This window comes from Eumetopias jubatus, unplaced genomic scaffold (assembly GCF_037043125.1).
Source record: "Eumetopias jubatus isolate StellerSeaLion01/CBP00866 unplaced genomic scaffold, mEumJub1_p1.0 scaffold_17, whole genome shotgun sequence".
Lineage (NCBI taxonomy): Eukaryota > Metazoa > Chordata > Mammalia > Carnivora > Otariidae > Eumetopias > Eumetopias jubatus.
Window position 1 is genome coordinate 43,405,649 of NW_028274823.1, and position 18,936 is coordinate 43,424,584.

The 18,936-nt window shown below is 58.3% G+C and overlaps 2 protein-coding genes across 2 annotated transcripts; both read right to left on the reverse strand.

Moving 5' to 3' along the window:
- Positions 1-7,438: 7,438 nt before the first annotated feature.
- ADIRF (adipogenesis regulatory factor) lies at positions 7,439-9,647 on the reverse strand. The gene is made up of 3 exons (XM_028098968.2): positions 9,546-9,647; positions 7,751-7,813; positions 7,439-7,549 (listed from the first exon to the last, which is right to left on the reverse strand). The coding sequence occupies exons 1-3, from the start codon at positions 9,604-9,606 to the stop codon at positions 7,446-7,448; spliced, it is 228 nt and encodes a 75-aa protein (XP_027954769.1). The 5' UTR covers positions 9,607-9,647; the 3' UTR covers positions 7,439-7,445.
- Positions 9,648-13,515: 3,868 nt separating this feature from the next.
- On the reverse strand, positions 13,516-18,095 carry SNCG (synuclein gamma). Its single transcript, XM_028098930.2, has 5 exons — positions 17,937-18,095; positions 17,047-17,088; positions 16,575-16,702; positions 14,062-14,130; positions 13,516-13,823 (listed from the first exon to the last, which is right to left on the reverse strand). The coding sequence occupies exons 1-5, from the start codon at positions 18,055-18,057 to the stop codon at positions 13,803-13,805; spliced, it is 381 nt and encodes a 126-aa protein (XP_027954731.1). The 5' UTR covers positions 18,058-18,095; the 3' UTR covers positions 13,516-13,802.
- Between the last annotated feature and the right edge of the window lie 841 nt (positions 18,096-18,936).

Consider the following 18,936-nt stretch of genomic DNA (forward strand, 5'->3'; position numbering starts at 1 on the left):
GGGGAGGGGGGAGGGGGGCACTGTGGCAGCAGAAACTCTGGGTCACAGGGCCACAGCACCACACATGTCATTCTCCACTGGCAGGAGCAGTCGGGTCTGAAACAATTTGGAAAGGCCCTCTTTGAGGGAAAGAATACAAGACCACTACTCTTGCGAGTGTTACAGATGGCTCTGTGTGACCTTACAGACTCAGAGGAGGCTGTGAAGCGAGGGGCTCTGGAGCTTAAGGAGGTCCATAAGACTCCGTTCTCCCCTCATCACAGCCAAACACCAGTGTTCTGCTCAGGCAGCACTGCCGGGCTGGGGGGCCGGGGGGGGGGGCTACCAGGACGCAGCTGGTGGGAATTGGGCTGAGAGACCCACAGGAACTTCCCTGGACCCATCGAAGTCCCTTCCTCTGAGGTTGTGTGTGTCCTCCAGCCCCAAAGGGGTCCTCGCTGTGCCTCCTCCCCGACAGGATGGTGGCGTCACTCAACACTTCTGGGATGGCTTCCAGACCCCCACAGACCCCTCCCCACCAGTGCCCATCCTAGGACACTCCTCTCTCTCTCCTCAGGAGCTCACTAGCCCCTCAATAAGCCCTTGCTAGGGCTCAGCCCCTTGACAGAACTCTGGTCCCAGTGCCAGTCCAGAGCTCAGCTCAGTACAGCCCCTGGATGCGCTTTTCTTTCCTTTTTTAAATATTTTATTTATTTATTTGACAGAGAGATAGAGCCAGAGAGCACAAACAGAGGGAATGGCAGAGGCAGAGGAAGAAGCAGGCTTCCTGCTGAGCAGGAAGCCCGACGCGGGGCTCGATCCCAGGCCCCTGGGATCATGACCCGAGCCAAAGGCAGACGCCCAACCATCTGAGCCACCCAAGTGCCCCATGGATACATTTTTCTTCCACTGGCAGGCTACTGTTGCCCTTGCCACATCACCTTCCCTGCTCCTCTGTAGTGCACTGCCCTGGTATGAGCACCGTGACTCGTGACAACACATTATGGCCCCAGATCACCTGGCAAGGCTGCGTCCAAAGATCCCAAATGCCCAGCAGGGAGAAAGCAAGGGGCCTGGAGAGGCCAAGCTGCCCAGGACCAGTCTGGGGCCCCAAACCTTGGTGCTCTGGCCCAGGTCCACCCCCCTTGGTCTTCCAGCTCCAGCTGTGACCAGCTCCCTGTTGTCTCAGCCCAGTCTGTGCAAGACCCTCCTAACCAGGACTGGATGCTGGTGGGAGGGGCTGGGCTCCAGCAAGTCCTGCAGGGAACGACGTTACTCCCTGGATGAGGTTGATGCAGGTGGGAACCATCCCATCTTGGAAGAGGCCTGGCTCACACTGGGCCCCCGTGGAGCAGCCCTTGAACACAGGCACCTATGTCAGCCTATCCTGAGTCAGAAGATCAAGTCCAGCCATTGGGGCAGGACCATCAGGCCTTCGAAGGAGCCGACTAATCCTCCAAGTGGAATTTGCTTAACAACCCAGTTTGGCAAAGGACCAACTGGGCTGTGTCACCAAGTCACGGAGAGCCAAGTTTTCAAATAACAATTTTCCAACTTAGCAATTACCAGTTCTGAAAAATAAAAATAAAGAATGTTTATTTTAAGTACTCAAATACTCGGGGCTGTCTTGTGTCTAAAGCAGGACAAGTTCTCGTGTGATCTGAACTGTGGATGTCATGAATGTCAAGTGTTATGACTGCCTGTCCTCCTTCTCCTTCATGGATTTGAGCTCCCAGTAGAGACTGAGCCCACAGAGCCTGCACACTCTGACCCCTGCCAGCCACACAGGAAAATCCAGACTCCTGGAGACGGTCTGTGGGCCAGCAAAGGAGGACTTCCTCGGCATGTCAACATTACACATCCCTAGGGGTCAGTCAGGGTTCTGGTGGAAATCAGAAGGCACATCAAAGGGGTACCTGATGCCCACAAAGCTGTGGGCAGATTTGAAAGAACCAGTAAAGGATGGCAAGGTGCCCAGGGACCAGTAATAGTGAGAGTGGTTATGTCCCTGGGCCCGGGAGGGGCAAAGGAGAGCCCACACAGACGCGGAAGAGAGCGTGGCTTTAGGAGAAGGTCATCAGACAGGATCAGCAGCAGAGGAATACGGCCACTGCCAAACAATGCCAAGCAAGGAGGGTGCAGGAGGAATAAATACCTCTCCTCTCCCTCTCTGCTCTCCTGATATCTCCCCCATTGACTGAACCTAACTGGGGCAGAGGGCGAGGGAGATGTGGTGATGCAATTCACGAGGGCAGGCTCCCAGGGTGAGGGTAAGAATGAGCAGGTGGACAGTGGATACGGATTTTCTGTAAATATGACACCACCTCAGCCTGCTAGACTGCTGGGTCTGCTGGTAATAAGGCAGCAGCTGAATTCTAAATAGTCCCATTTCTCCTTCTTGAAACCATATGGAGGAGGACAAAGGCAGCCCATCACCAACACACACACATCAAACGTAACTTCAGAGAAACTAGGAGACTGGGAAACCGGGCAAATCCAGAAGCAGGTGAGTCCAGTGGAACCAATGTGGGAAGACAGGCCAGTGCAAAAGAGTGGGGGATGGGGAGGGCCTGGTGGCAGGCAACTCAGATGTTGCCAGAAACACTCACTCCCAGGACAAGAGGACCCTCTGAATGAGAACTCTTTGGGACAGAACTCAGAACCTGAGGAAGTGAAGAAAGAAGCGGAATAAGCCCAAGGAACTGCAGGGGGATTATTCCAGAAAAGGACCACCTTCCAAGAGAGAAGACAGCCCTCGGGAAGGCAAGGGCTCAACCCCTGGAGCCCATGACTGGGAAAAGAAGGCTGCCTGTAGAACCTTCTTCTTTTTTTTTTTTTTAAGATTTTATTTATTTATTTGACAGAGAGAGACACAGCGAGAGAGGGAACACAGCAGGGGGAGTGGGAGAGGGAGAAGAAGCAGGCTTCCCACGGAGCAGGGAGCCCGATGCAGGGCTTGATCCCAGGACCCTGGGATCATGACCTGAGCTGAAGGTAGATGCTTAATGACTAAGCCACCCAGGCGCCCCTGCCTGTAGAACCTTTTTGAAGTCAGTTTGGTTCTAAGAGGCAGAGGGGTCACGGCTATGAAGGCGAGTCCAACACTTGTATGAGAAAGAAGGGCAGCCTCCTGAGCAGAAGAGCCTGGGTGAATCCCCGGCCCTGACTCTCTCCATAAGAATGTCCCACTGATGCCTGGGAAATTCTACTTCAGATTTGAACTTCGGATTCCTTACAGCCTCCAATGTCATGAATACAAGGGCTTTACGATGAATAGGGTAGGTTTCTCTCCTCCAACTCAATGTTAATTAAGTTGTAAAAGTAATACAGTTTTTGTATCTTCCTCACCCCAGCCTTCCCTGATGGATGTTTTGCATCTCACACAACCACCATACATGACCAGAAGGGAGGAATTAATACTAGCATATTTAGCTAAATTAAAATTTAAATTATTTAACTAAATAAAATTATTTAATTAAATAAGAATGAGGTTTTTATTTTAACTTTCTAACTTTTTAAAAATAGAAAATGCCATCTAAAAAATAGAACACAATGAATCTTCATGGACCCATTGCAATAACCCAAGGGGCCCAGCTATAGCAATTATGAGCTCAGATCCCAGATGTCTTCCCAGTTCATCTGTAAATATTTCATTCTTGAGGAAACTTCTAGAGGACTAACTCCAACCAACAGATAGCAAAAAATATTTTAGCAAAAGGAATGGCAGAGAGCTTTTAATATCTTCAATTGCAGATCTAAGACAAAACAAAGGTGTGGCTCAGAGGAATGGAATGTAAATATTTCAAAAAGTAGAAATAAGGCAAATAACAACAAAAAAAAAAAGAGAGAGAGAGAAAGAGAAGGGGGTTGAAAGTGGAGAATAGGGGCACCTGAGTGGCTCATTCTGTTAAGCCTCTGACTCCTGATTTCAGCTCAAGTCCTGATCTCAGGGTCATGGGATCAAGCCCTGTGTCGGGCTCTGCGCTCAGCAGGGAGTCTGTCTGTCTCCCTCTCTCTCTCTTCCTCTACTCCTCCTCCTGCTCAGGCACATGCAAGCTCTCTTTCTCTCTAAAATAAATAAATAAATAAATAAATAAATAAATAAATAAATAAATAAATAAATAAATCTTTTAAAAAAAAAGAGTGAGAGAATGTGGAAAATAGAAAACTCTGCTCCTTGTCTCTTACGTAATTTGTAAGTTGACAGGAATCAGAGCTGAGAAGCCAAGGGGAACCAAAATGTAATGTTAGTGACCTTGTGTTTGACTAGTTGAGGAATTGAAATCTGGAGAATCAGGAATTATTTGGGGGGATTGCTAATAGAAGAAATGATCTTTGGAGCCTTGATCAATACCCAAAAGGTACAGTGGCCACAGCCGTCTCCTCCTCAGCCAGTCTGGGCTCAGCTAGCTTCACGAACCTCATGGAGACAGGCCTGGGCTCCTAAAGTCTCCCATGGGTTCCCCTGGTACTGTGCCCACTGTTGTCCCAGACATGGAGCAAAACTAAGTCCAACTTGGCCTTGCCTCCACTCGCATCCCCAGGGCTCACAACGTTGAGGAGAATAGAGGCACACAGAAATAAGCATTTGCATGGTGCCATGGGAGGGCCAGCTGCATGGGGCAGGAGGAGAGTGGAAGGGGCTGCACCCAATAATGGCACCCATGGTGAATCTGACAATATGTGAACTCATTGTTATCCAGTAGGAGAACCAAAGGACAGTCATGGCTGTTTCGTTTGGCAGATGTTCCAGAGCACCACTCTTGGCACTGGGAATGCACTCATCAGTAGAAGGACTTGGTGGCAGCCCCATGGACAACCATCACAGAGAAGCACACAGGAAAGGGATTCATTAGAATAACTATGGAAAAGGAGTACAGGGGTGTGACAGTGTATCAATGGTGGCTGGACCAATTCTGAGTGTGTGTGTTGGAGGGTGGACAGGGGAGCTGGAACCTGAAGGATGAAAAAGTAGGAGCTCCAGACAAGAATGGTTTGTGGGGAAGGATGGAGAGCATTCCACGTAGAAAAAAACAGCACATGCAAAGACCCTGTGGTGAGCAGGAGCATGATGTCAAGTGGAATGAAAAAAGGTCAGTGTGGCTGAGGCAGAGAGGGACAGGGTTGAGAGAGGAGGCTGGGGAGGTGGGTGAGGCGGGCAGGATGCTGGCATCCAGGTAACATGGGGATTGATGCTTTTGTTTGCAAGAGCAAATCTCATTCACAGTGGCTCAAACACCGAGGGAAACTGCATCCATCGCTAGCATGTGGCAGCTGAAGGACTGGTTAATTTAGGGACTGAATAAAGTAACTTGGGACTCAGGTTCTTTCTATATTTCTGCTCTGCCCTCGTCAGCAAGTTGGTTTTTCCTTAAGCTTGTTCCTCCTTTGGTTACAAGTGGCCACCACAGCTCCAAGCATTTCCAGCCACAAAATGTCCAGTGGAAGAGGGAGGACTCTTTTCCTCTTCATTTGTATCTCTCTCTCTCTCTCTCTCTCTCTTTTTTTAGGATGGAAAATATTTCCTAGAAGCTCCTTGGCTCTCAGATGTGATCTCCCCTCTTCTTGGCCAGAGCTGGGTCCCACACCCATCCCTAAGGCAATTTCCGGAGGTGCACTGGATGAAGAGGGATTGCTGGGCCCATGCTGATTTCTCTCTGAGTCACAGCGGAAGGGCGCACACCAGAAAAGATGTGAGGGCTCTGCCAATCCAGCCCCTCCAGCCTCTCCTTAGTTGTGGCCCAAGATGGTCTCTGCTGACCCTGGCACCCACCTGGAGGCAGGGGCTCCTGGAGATGCTGGAAGCGCCCCCACACTACCCAGACATCTCTTCGAGGACCTTCCCTGTGGGCCAGAGGGAGCAGCCTGGGCCCATTTTGCAGATTAGGCGAGGCCTTCTTTTGGCCCATTTTGCAGATTAGGCGAGGCCTTCTTTTAGGTAGTCGACAAACAAGAAAACAATGGAACAGGGCTTGGCCCTGGGGTGAGGCTGGGAGATGCTGAGGGTGAGAGGGAGAAGACCTGTCGCACCCTTGGGAGGGATCCCAGATGGGAGAAGAGAAAGGTCACTTGGGCAGAGCTGCACCCCTAGAGGGCCCTGGGCCAGAGCTGGGCGCCACAGGACGGGTGCTCCCCGCCAGAGGGCCGTGGAAGACCTCAGGAAGCCGGCCTTGAGTCAACGCGGGAAGGAAAGACTACGCTTTTCCCTCTTGTCTCCCCAGAACTGGGAAGTGTAATCAATATTTTTGAATGGAAACGGCTTGGCTACCTATGTGCTCGTCCCAAGACAGTAAGATCCTCCCAGGTGGAGAGAATAACGCGTGCAAAGACGCCGAGGTGGGGAAGGGGCAGCCGGCGTCACCAGCCGCGGTGTGGCAGGGGGTCCGGATGAAGGGGGCCGCCAGCGCCCGGCGCCAGGGCCGCGCCTTATCCTGTGGCAACTGTGAGTCACCCAGGAGCGGGGCGTGCCCAGGGCTGGTGTCGCGTGCGTGGACACGTGCGGGAGTTGGGGGGGGGGAACTAAGTTTGCGGGAAGTCTAGTCCCTCTACGGCCCTGCGGGACCAAAAGGCCGGCCTCCGTCCCAGAACGGAAAGTCCTGCTGTGTCCAAGCGGGAAGGGGGGCTCGCGGGCGGGGTCGCGCGCGCCCGCACACTGCCCAGTTCCCCGACTTCACGCCCACGTGCACCGCTGGGTGCACCGCTGCTCCTCCCCCAGGGGGCGTGTCTTGGGCGGGGCTCCCCCGGGGGCCGCGTGGAACGCTCTGAAGTCCAGCCCGCCGGGCGCGGCTGCTCTCCGGGCGCGTCTGAACCTTCCCGGTCTTGCCCGGTGACTCACCGCCGGGTGGGGCCGGCGCACAAACACCCCGCAGGGGGGACGGTGACAGAAGTCCCGCTCCTGCGACTCCGCGTCATCCCCGAGAACCCCGGCCACCCTAGGTCCTCGAAGGCGCCCGGCCCTGGGATGCTTCGATGCTACCAGCCTCCAGGCGCAAGTCGCGGGGAGAAGTTCCCGAAGCCCCAGCCCTTGGAGCCCCTCGCCCCCCACCCTGAGCTGAGCCCCTCGAGCATCTGGGGACCCAGCATCCTCTCCTAGCAGGGGCGGGGTTCCCGGAGCTGGGGGAGCGGTTTGGGAATGGGGGACGCGGTGGCTCCTGAACAGAGTGGGAGGCACACATACCTCGTTGAACTTCGGATAAGGGAGCGTCTGGATTTGCGGTTGAGACATGGGAAAAGAATTCTCGAACAGTCTGTTTGGGTTTCCGAATTTGGAATGCCAGAACTCTGGATGTCCGGGCTGGGTTTCTGGATACGGGGGCTCAGCTCCAGGCGAGAGAGGGCTGAGCCCAGCTTGTGGGGAGGCATGAAGTGGACACAAGGTAGGAACAAGTGCTTTAATAAGGCAGCAGGCCAAGGGCCTGCCAGAGCTCAGGGCCTGGAGGGCAGTTATCCATGTCTCCCTTCTGTCATTACATGAAGCCTAATTTTTTCCCAAGACCTGAGAAAGTCTCAGAGGCCTGGTTAGCAGTCTTGTCGATGGTTTCCTGGGTGGATTTGGCCACCTGGTCCATGGCTGGGGAAGGAAAGGAGAAACCAGATGAGGGCCATGCCCTGGGAACCAGAGCCCTGTAGGATTAGCCTGGCCTGGGTCTCCATCCCCAGGAAGCAATGTGGGCAGAGGAGTTCCGGAGGAGAGGGCATTTCTGGGTGAGGGCTGAATAGGGTGGGGAGTGTGCTGGGGCTGCCCACCCTCCTGCCCACCAGCCCACCAGACCTTTCTGCCCTGCTTCTGTGGCCTGATCCACCACTTGCTGAGCCGTTGCTCCTGCTGCAGTCACTGGAACAGAGAGATGTGGCCTTTAGCCCCTATTGAGACACTGCTGACCACAGGGTCCCCACCATTGCTACCCCCCATCTGTTCTCTAGAGTAGTCTGTCCTACAGGCCCAAGGGACGAATGCCATCCAAGTCCTTTGACTAAGGCCATCCAGCCAGCGAGGCACAGGAGCCCTTTCCATGCCTCTAGGGTGTTCTTAGTTATTTATAACTCTGGGCTCCTCCCCTCTGGCCTGCTTCTCTTCCCAACTCCAGGATTTCGGAGAAAATATCCCAACAGAGGCTGGAGCCGGCATCTGGGCTGTCGCTGCTCCTGGGCATGGCCTAGGAGGAACCCTATCCCCCTTTCACAATGTCTCCTGCAGAAGCCTGGCCCAGATGCCTGGCTTCCCACCTGTCGTGCATGGGACTCCACTTTTGCCAGGGGCCCTCTCCTGTGCCTTGCCCCAGAGGCACACAAGCCATGATGCTAGTGCCTCCGTGGGTGGGCAACTTAAGGCATTAGGAAATGAAGTCCAGAGAGGAGGTGACACATCCAAGGTCAGGCCATGTCCTCTGGACCAGAGTTTGTGCCTTTGGTGAACAGGGTTTCCAGGGGCTCAAGTGGGTCCCACCTGCTGGGTGAGCAGACAAGTGGCTCCAGCCTCCAGAGATAAGACTCATCCTTGCTGCTGACCAGGGAAGAACCTGCTTTACTCAGACCCTGGGCCAGGGAGGTGTGGAGGCCTCAGGCAGGCCCTGGGTCTGTGGCTCACAAAGCCCCCCCACCCCACCTTCCTGTCCCCCTTGGGGCCTTATATGACAGAACCAGTCAGGGCCACAGAGAATGAGCCTTTGCACCCAAATTACAGATGGGGAAAGTGAGGCCCAGAAGGAAGGGGCCTGTAGACAGGCTTCCTGGTAGCATTTTAGTTTCGGGAACAACCGTCCAAGTTCCCTGGGGCACTGGTGAAGGAGGGAGTTAGTTTGACTGTTGTCTGTTGACTGGGATATGTGCAGGACAGATTGGGAACTGGAGTCCCAAGGAAGGCTAAGCTGGGACTGGAAGAGCTGCAGCTGGTGGGCCCAGGGGTCTCCTCACACTCCCTAGCCCCAGTCTACCCTACCCCATGCCGCTGCGTAACCTCAGGTCCGAAGAGGAAAGAGCTGGAGGTGGAGAAACAAGGCTGCGGGCCTGTCCTCTGGGGTGAGGGTGGGGAGTCCCTCTGGGTAAGGCCTTAGAAGGAAACGATTATTTTTCCGGGGGGCGGGGCGTGGGGGAGGTAGCGGGGCTCAAAACAACTCGGGGGGTGGGGTAGGGGCGGGAAGCCGCTTCCACCATTCCAGCCCGTCCAGTGTGCCTCTGAGACCCCAGCGGGTCTCAGAGGTGCATCTCGGAGTGCGCAGCCGCAACGGGCTCTCTCCGTGGACCTTCACCCTCCCCAAGCGACCGAGGTGGGACCGCTCAGGATCAGGGTGGGGCCAGTCCCCGCCTGCTCAGCCTCCTCATATTGGCTTCTGGCAATGCCCAAATCGGCCCCGCAACCCTCGGGCACCAGGGTTCCCCACCTGCCTCAAGGCATCAGCCCCTGGACTGAGCGGGGTGGGCGTCCAACCGGGTCCCTGCATCTCAGAGGCGGGCCCTCCCGAACCCGAGCCGCCCACCAACTTTCGGGATGCGCAGCCGGGGTCTTCTGCCTCCGTGAGTCCAGCCGCGTACCCCTGCATGTGCCCCAGGTCGCGTGCCATCCTCACCCGCTTCCTGGGCCGTCCCCTGCACTTGCTGCTTCAAGTCCTGCAAGCCCTTGCTGGCCATGGCTGCGGGGGTTCTGCGAAGTCGTCTAGGGTAGCCGCAGCGATGTTAGATCCCGTTCACCTTGCGGCGAGCGGAGCGCCAGCTCTGGTTTTTAAGGCGCCCCAGGGCCGGCCCGCCCCGCGCGGGGCGGGGAAGAGGGGGGCGCGGGGCGTTTCCCAGCAGACCGGCTCCGGGGACTGACCCGGCCCTGCTCCAGGTTCCACCATCCGGAGAGCACATCCTGGCCTCCGGCGGGCGGCGGTCAAAACGCGGCGGTCCCCACCAGGGTCTGACGAGGGGCGAGGGGCTGCAGAGGGCTTGGGTCGGGGTCCAGAGATGGGTTGGAGTAGAAGGGGGGCGCACAAACCTCCTCCCTCCCCGTCGGCCCGACCCTTCGTCTGTGACCCTGAGGATCCGGTGGGTGCTGGGTCAGCGCCAGGTCAGAATCTCAAGGCTGGAATTGACATTAATAATAGCAGTGGCCTTTTACTGAGCATTTACCTATCGCCAGGCGCTGCCCTAAGGCTTTACAGCCTCTTGTATAATCTTTACAACAGCTTCATGAAATGGGTGTTATTAGCAGTTTATAGGAAGAAACTATGGCACAGAGGGCGCGTTAAGTCTCACCCAAACTCACATGGCAGGCAGGGACTCGAATCCAGCTCGGTGGGCTGTAAACCGTAAGACCCCGACAACGGCCAAGGCGGCTGTCCCCACACACTCGGCCGGGACACTACAGACTGGCCAGCTGCCCTGATGCTACTGGGACCAGGCAGGGGCAGAGGAGAGAGTCGAGTAAATCCCTCTCACAGAGGGCGAGTCACTGGCGAGCGCCTCTGGGGAGAAAGCAGCCCGAAGTGGAGGGGGACAACCGAAAGGGCCGCTGTGTGCCCCAGCCCAGGCAGGGAGAGCGCTACCTTAGGTCACCAAACCCCTACGAATTGGGCAGGAGGCAAGGTTCAGAGAGGGCAGGGACGCTCCCCAGGCCACACAGCGAAGAAGGGAGTGGCCGAGCCTCAGACCACTGAGGTCACCTTTCCCCGGATGGGGCGCGCGCTGGATGTGGTGACCACCCAGGGGCGCTGGGAGAGGAGTTAGAGGCCCAGGCACCAGTCGGGGAGCCAGGAATCCCGAGGACACCAAATGACCCAAGAGGCATGACCCCCTGGCACCCAAGTGTGCTCACCAGGCCTCCACCCCGCCCCGCGTTCTTCCATTCCAGAGCCAGCCTGCGGAGCCTGGAAGCCACCGCCCCACTCCCTTGTGCGTCTTGGTGCGGCGGCTCGATCCTCTCTCTAGTGCTTACTCTCTGATTCTTCTCCCCCCGCCCCGCCCCCGGGGCCAGTCTCTGCGCCTCTGTGGGAGTCTTCCCGATTCTGGAGCCCTGGGAAGACCCCGCCTACCCAGGTCCACTCTGCTGGCCCATGCCCTGCCTCTAATACGGGGGAGGAGGCGGAGGAGCAGAGTCTGGGGGGTAAACCGCGGAGCGTCAGCCATGGCCTGGGGTTAGCTGGAAGCGCGCGCACGCGCGCACAGCGAGAATGGATTAATGGAGATAACTCTGGGCAAGTAAACGGGGCAGAAGCTGAGATCAGATGGGGGAGGAGACACTAAGCACCGAGGAACCAAGCGGCCGCCACGCCCGCTCCTCCTGGCCTGAAGCCCGGCCAAGCCCACAGCACAAAGGCGCGGTTGAAGCCGCCTTCTTGCTGCCTCAGGGACTCCGGGGAGCCCAGCCGTGCCCACATCCTCTTGAATTCCCACCAGTAGCACCAGTCTCTTCGGCCAGGAGGGTCTGATCACCACAGCAGTTAGCTCATGGTTGGCTGTTAAGGCTGTTTGCTGCCTGTCCCAGTGGGCCAGAACAAGACAGGGAGGCAGCAGGCTCTGTGTGAGGCACAGTGGGGCCCAAAGCAGGTGATGACAGAGAGAGCTGAGTGGCTCTAAAGCAGGAGGCACTGCAGTCAGACCTCTTGGGTTCAAATACTCCCCAGGGCAAGTCCATCTCTCTGAGCCCCAATGTCCCCATCCTTGATGGGCAGATGGGGGCGACAGAATCTCCAAGTGCTATTGTGAGGGTTAAATGGGCTGAAGGATGCCCCACACTCAACGGGGTCCCTTCAACGGGGGGCCATTCACTTGGGGCTTCTCAGGTGAGGAGAGGGACAGGGAGAGACCAATTGTTCCTCTAGGGAAGGTAGCCCCAGGAGCCCAGAGCACATAATAGAGGCTCTTCTTTTTTTTCTTTTTAATGTAGGCTCCATGCCCATCAAGGAGCTCAACACAGGGCTTGAACTCACAACGCTGAGATCAAGACCTTAGCTGAGATCAAGAGCTGGCCACCTAGCCTAACCGACTGAGCCACCCAGGTGCCCCAGTAGGGGTTTTGAAGGCTAAGAGCAGTGCAGGTGCCATGGGGTGGGAACAGGCTTCCCAGACAGGGCAAACCTAGATGTTTGGCATTTGACCCCAAGAACAGGCCCTGAGTATGTGCCTAGGGTGGGAGTCAAGCAGCAGGGACCCTTCCAGGTTCCTTCAGCAGAGGCAGAGGGCTCTGGGAGTCTGGTGATGCACTGTCCACAGGGGCTGGGTCTAGGAGTCCTCCTCCCCCGTCACCTGTCTGTCTCTCACAGTCCAAAGAGCTCTCAGGCACACCCAGGCCCCAGGTGGACCCCTCCTGGGCATGCACAGGCCTGCTTGTGTGCCCGCATTTGGGCCCAGGAGCATTAACACCCCTGACTACCCTGAACCTCTTCCAGACCTTTCACTCCTCCTGTGGCAGGATTTGGGGGCCTGGGGGCCCAGCAGCCTCCTGTTCCTTTCTGCCTCCTTGGCAGTGGATGCCCATGGGCAGCAGGCTGGAATACAACCCGGCTCAGCTGTGCTTGACTGGGTTCCCAGCCCCCAGGGCTGGCCTTGACCCCTGCTCCCACCACTGAGGAGGGATGGGAAAGTGGTGGTCTCGGCAGTGTCTGAATTCAGGGGCGGACTCAAGCTCTGGCTCTGACTCCCAGGGCTGGAGGCTTGGGGCAAGTCACGTAGATGCTCTGAGCCCAAACTGTCTGGGTGCCAAAGGGGAAGGAACCCCTCCACCACTTCTGTACAAGACCCCAGGGCATGATGCCAACAGCCTTCATGTAGGACATCTGCCAGCCTGGTCCCCAGGTTATTTTGAAATCCCGGGGCCGGGGGGGTGGGGGGGCTGGCTTCTGCCGTAAGCACCTCAGTCCCCACAGTCGGCGGGGCTGTAGCAGAGCATGGGAGTTAACTGGGTGGCTCTGGAGCCAGGCGACCTTGGCTTCTGCCTAGTCCCCGCGGTTCCTTGCTCTGTGCCCTTGGGCAAGTTATTTAACCTCTCTGTTCTTCAGTTCAGTTTCGGGGAAACTGGGATCATACCAACAGTTTGTTCTGAGGATTAAATTACACAAAGCGCTCAGGCCTGGGAGGAGCTCATTTTTACTACTTTCAAGGTGGAGGCTCACTTTCTCGCATCTCAGCTGTCCTCTTTTCTAATGACACTTGACAGGACTTCTGGTGAAGGACAGGAAAGCCCAGCTCCCAGCTGGTGGGAACTTGAAGCCAGGTGGGGTCAGGCAGGAGGAGCTATGGGGTCATGTCCTTCTGCACTGAGGAGGACTCAAAGAGGTCTTGGGTCTAGACGTCACATCTTTGAAGGTTACCATCTATCTGTTCCAGGGAGGGGTGTGAGGTTGTCTGGGGGAGCCGAAAGCCGGGCAGCTTTCTCCATGTTAAAAGACAACGGTGTGGGCTCCCTGAAGGCAGTGCCTACTCTCAGAAGGTTCCCGAAATGCCTAGGGTCTGCCCGAAGGGTACCTGGCCCCAGACCTGCTTCCCAGACCCACCAGCAGGCTGGCCGGATTCCTGTTCCTGGATGAGGCAGCACAGAGCAGAAGCATGGGCACGTATGGCCAGGGGTGAGGTCTTGAGTTTCATTTGGAATCTTTAAAAACAAAATTTCACCTCAGCATCTGTGGGGTCAGAAGGACCAGGGGCGGAGGCCTCGAGGGAGGGAGTGAGGGAGGTGAAGGCGTCGGAGGCAGCTTAGGAGGGGCAGGCCTGTGGGTGGCCGGGTGTGGGCGTGGGAACATGGGCAACCCAGGTCGCGCTCCAGGGCTGGGCACTCTGCGTGCCAGGTGGGGGTGGGGTCCGAGGCGGAGGGCTCTTCCTCGAAGGCTCCATGGCCAACTGGCATCCCTCTAGTCTCCTCCACTCTTGGCCTGGGAGAGAGAGAGAGTGACTTTCACACACAGCTCCAGGCCCCAACCCTCAGCAGCCAGCCCGAGGGTGCTGGGGCCGGGAGTCGTCTCTGCCCCTCCACCCTGAGGGAGTCATTCATGAGGGGACCTCACCCTCAGGCTGAAGGGGCTGCAGAAGGTCAGGAGGCGGCCCCGAGGGCTCTGGGTCCCTGGGACGGAAGCAGCCTTGCCCAGTGGAGTCCGGGAGCCCGGCACTTACCTCCTCAGCGACTTTCTCTTCTGCTCCAGCTGCCTTGTCCTCCTGCAGGGGGGCAGGCTCCAGGTCCTCCTGTGAGGGAACCAAGGGGGACAAAGGGGGTGTGGGACCATGTGGAGCGTGCAGAGGCTCCCACGGCTCTGCAACCAGGGCTCACCCACCTGGCCTCAAAGACGAGCAGAGGCCCTCGTCACCTCGCTGCATGTATGTAGAAGGCAGGAGGGGAGGGAAGAGTGAAGACCAGTCTGACCACGGGAGTGACAGAGCCTCATGGAAGGGCCCACAGTGGGGGCTCTGTCCGAGGATGCCAAGGCCTTCTGGGGGCACCAAGTATCCTGGAGCCCCGCTTTACACCCCCTAAGCTAATGCGGAGTCTCTGGGCAGTCTGTAGTTGGGCCGCTGCACCAAGGAGGACTGGTGAGGTGGGGTGCAGTGGGGTGGGGGAGGGCCGTGGCCCTGAAGCCTGAGACCTGACCCCACCCTCAGTGCCCCCGAATCACATGATCATGCACCCCTGTCCGACTTAGCTCCCAAATAACCCTAGGTGGAGGGGTATGCCATCACTGTTTGTACAGCGATCCTGAGGCCAGGGAGGCCAAGTATCCAGCTCAAGGCCTCAGAGCTCAAAGCAATGGAGCTGGTAAGGATCAGGTTCGGCTTGCTCCAGGCCCATCCCTATCCCTAGTAGCATCTTTCTCTCTCCCTGCCTGCTGGATGGGCTCTGGGCTCAAGCTGGTCTGGTTGAGGTCAGTAGGGATTATACCATCCTCCCCACTACCTGTCTCCTACTCCCTTACCCCCAGCCAAACACTGCCTAAGGTGGCCTGCCTGGGGGGTGGTTGAGTGGCAGCTGTGGGCAGGACCAGACTGGATGATCAGCCTGGATCCCAGTCCTAGCATCTACCTCTAGAGGATCCTGCCATCTCCGTGCTAACCCTGGGACATGCTTGGTAGATTGGGGCTTTAAAAGGGCACCCAACTGTCAGCTAGAGTTGGAGCAGGCCTTCCAGGCAAAGGGTAGGTGGCTCCCTGCCTCGTCCTGCCACCCCAGGGCAGGTGCATGAGGCCAGCGGAATGGAAGAGCTGTCAGACTGGCAGCACTGCATCCTTCTGTGGTTCACTGGGGAGGGAGTGTGATTGGTTTTTAGGTGTCACCAGGAAATGTCCCCTTGGGGCAGCCGCCCACACCCTAGGACCTGGGGTGACTCCATGGGCTCACCGGCCCTCCTTCAAGGCCAAAGAGGAGTGCCCAGACTTCCTCTCAGAGGCCCAGTGGCAGCCTGGCCCCACCCCAGCGCCTCTTTTGCTGGGGGGTGGGAGAGGGAGGGGCCTGGCGTCTCCTGGAGCACCTATGGGTCCTGCCCAGAGGCACAGATGATGATGATGATATAGTCACCTGCCTCTGCTGGGTGCTCACCATGATCCAGGTGTAACGGTTTCCTGAGGGGCAATTTCCCTGCAGCATCATACATCGTCACAGGGAAATGGGCACTCTCAGCCCCTCCCATGTTACGGATGGGGTAATGGAGGTGCCAGGGGGTTGAGCAGCTTCCCAAGGTCATATAGCTAGCAAGGGGCAGAGCTGGGAATGAGGACAGGGAGCAGTTGCCCGCCCCAAGGACATGGGGACCCTCTGTTGGTGCTGAAAGTGGGTGCCTAGGTGGCCCCCTTCCCCTCACCCACTCCCCGAAGCAGGGATCCTCATTGCTGGGGGCCCGGAGCGGCCTGTACCTGCCCCCCATATAAACCGGGCTCCCAACTGCTACCTCACCCTCCTGCAGAGTCTGCCCTGGGAACTTGGGCACCTTACGTAATCTCTCTGGGCCTCATTTCCACACCCTGTTTCTGGGGATTTTGTGCCAATTAAATGAATTAGTAAGTGTAAAGTGCTTCAAGCAGAGCGTGCTCTGTGGTGGGTGCTGGGACAGCTCACCCACGGGCCTCTGGCTCCTGGGAGTGCCCTATTGCTCTTCGTGCTCCCAGCAGCTGGCAAGCCCATGTGCCGTGTGCGCGCGCACACACACACACACACACACCACACACACACGCGGGCGCACACGCTAGCACCCACGAAGGTGGAGGGCGGGGTCAGGACCCTCACTGCTTTGTCAGGAGGGGGCGCTGCTGCCCTGCTCCTCCTGGGAGGTGAAGGCAGCCCACCAGGCCCTAGCACGGAGGCCAGCTACCAGGCCTGTGGGCGGTGACTTGGTAGCTCCAGCCCAGTGTCTATGGCCTAGGAGGCTGCCTGTCACCACAGGGGGCCCACAGGACCCTGCTTTCACTGGTGAAATGTGGTGCCTCGCAAATGCTGAGCATCAAGAGGACGTGGTTTTGAGCCTCACTTTCCAGGTGGGCCCAAACTGCCCCCCTCACAAGGGTCATTGGGAGGATCCTAGGCATTAATGGGTGTGAGAAAAACCAAGCACGGATCATGGGTCCCTAAGTCTCTGCTTCCTTATATGTCATGAGGCAATACTGCCTCCTCCCCAACTATCCTCTCTGGGACCCGATCTCACCTTTCGAACCACTCCAGAGGTGATGGCAATATTCTCTGCCTCCTCCACCGTCTTGATGGCCACCGTGTTGACGCTGGTGACCACGGCCTCACTCACAGCGTTGGCCTGCTCCTTGGTCTTCTCCGCCACTGCAAGAGGACTCTGGCTGGCCTTGGTCCTCCTGCCCCGTCCCCGCCTGGGCCTGGCCTGCCCAAGTCAGGCTGAGCAGCCCCTTTCTCAGGGTGCTCAAAACTCTGGCTCTACCGGAGGCCCGGGGCTACCCCTTTCTCTGACTCCAGGGGAGCCCTGTTGCTGATGGAGGAATCAGGGGGCCCACCCTGGGTCTAGCCTCAGGGTCTGGTGGAGTCTGGATCCACTTACAGCTTGGGCTCCCAGTTGGGGGGTAAGGAGGACCCTGGGCTCGGGTGTTCAGTACCAGGTTGCAGTCCCTGGAGGTCCCAGCCCCAGTGCCCCCTGGTCCTGGGCTCCTCACCTGAGGTCACGCTCTGCACAACATTCTCCTTGGTCTTGGCTCCTGGGGAGGAAATGGAAGCGTCAGCCTACTCCTCCTGGTGTTGGGGGAGGGGAAGGGAGGGCAAATACACACAGAACAGCTGGACAAGCTGTGGGGTCCGTAGGGGGTGAGGATGGTGTCTGGGGGCCAGCAGTCCCTTCAAAGGCTGCTTCCGGCTGTGTCTGGAGGAAGCGGATGGATGGGAAGTGGACAGGACAGAACAGGGGTGAGAGAGACCAGGCCTGAGGTAGGGTGCAGACCCGCCCGGGTGAGGCCTGGGCCTCGGAAGCAGCAGCAAGACAGAGCTGAGTCACCGGCTTCCAAGGGGCTGAAGGGGGGTGGGGCTGCCCCGGACCGTGGGGCTCGGGCTCCTCTCCCCTGCCCACCCCTTCCCTCTGAACAGGGTGGGGGCTTGGGACGTGGCCGCTGAGCACCTGCCTGCTCATCCCACAGAGGCTCCAGGCTCAGCGTGGTTTCTCATCTGAGTCCAGGGGCCTGCAGGTGATGCTGGGGTGGGGGACACTGGGTTGCATTTGTGCACTCGCACTCACGCTCGCGTGCGTGTGTGCATGTGTGTGCGTGCACAAACAGGTGTGTGTGAGGGCTGAGTGCCCTCTTGCTGTTCTGCCCCAGAGACCCTGGGGCCCTGAGGAAGTCAAAGCAGACACTGGGGGGTTTGGAGGGGTGGTGTACAGGGGCATGGGGGTGCTCCAGGGCCTGAAGACCCTGACTCAACAGCCAGGTCCTCACCCCCACCCAAAATGCCTCCCTGGGGCTGGGGCATAAGGCTGGCCCTGGGAAACTGGGCACCCCCGCCTCCGGCCTCCCAGCCACTGCACCCTGCCACGCCCTGCTTCGCCCACACTCACCCACATACATGACCCCCTCCTTGGTCTTCTCGGCCGCTTCCGTCACCCCCTGCTTGGTCTTCTCCACGGCGCCCACCACACCCTCCTTGGCGATGGAGAAGCCCTTCTTGAAGACGTCCATGGTGGTGGGCAGGGCAGGGAGGCTGACGCGTGCAGAGAGCTGTGGCTAGAGCAGGCAAGAATGCTGCTGCAGCCACCGTCCCCGCCGCCTCTTACTGACGCCCATGAAATATTGATGATGCGGCGGCCGGCTGCTGGGAGCACGGCCAGCAGGGCAGGCAGGGCGGGGGGAGGGCACCCGCCCTCACCTTCCCCCAGGGCGGGGCAGCGGGGGTCCGGCTCCCCTGCGCCCCTGCTGCCCAGCCCTCCCCTCCTGCCCCCTGCCCTCCGGGGAGGGCAGCTGCAGGGGGCTGCACACATCCTTATCCATCACTGCCCCTTATTCATCCGCTGCCCTGCCCACCCGCAGCGGCCGCCACGGCTGGGGGCTCTCAGGCCCCGGGCCTGTTGTGTCTGATCCATCTGGGACAGAGGGGGTCAGGCAGGGGAGGCGCCTTTGCTACCAGCGTCCCAGGTAGGGCAGGGGTCAGGGCCCCGTGGGGCCTGTCAGGCAACAGTGGCCAACCTCCCAGACCAGCTTGGGCTGCCTGGTGACTCACCAGCCCCGTGGACGGCCCCATCCCCGGGCTCTAGCAAGGGCAGCCAGGGCGCTGGGGCAGGGGAGCCCGCAAGGGTTCCCCAATGCCCGAGCGACCCTAGGACAGCTCCTTACTCTCTCTGAGTCTCCACCCACCTGCTGGCTCCCACAGCCCCGGGGTGGAAGGTGCTGAGTAGGCATCAAGTGCCCCCCGCTTCCTGGCCACCAGCATGGATGGGCAGCAGGTTTCCTGAGACTGACCCGACCGCTTCCTGCAGCCCCCACCTCCTCGCTTGGGCTCTCCTAGCTCCCATGGGGACATGTTTGGTGGGGCTGCCTCCCTGTGCATCCCACACCTCCAGT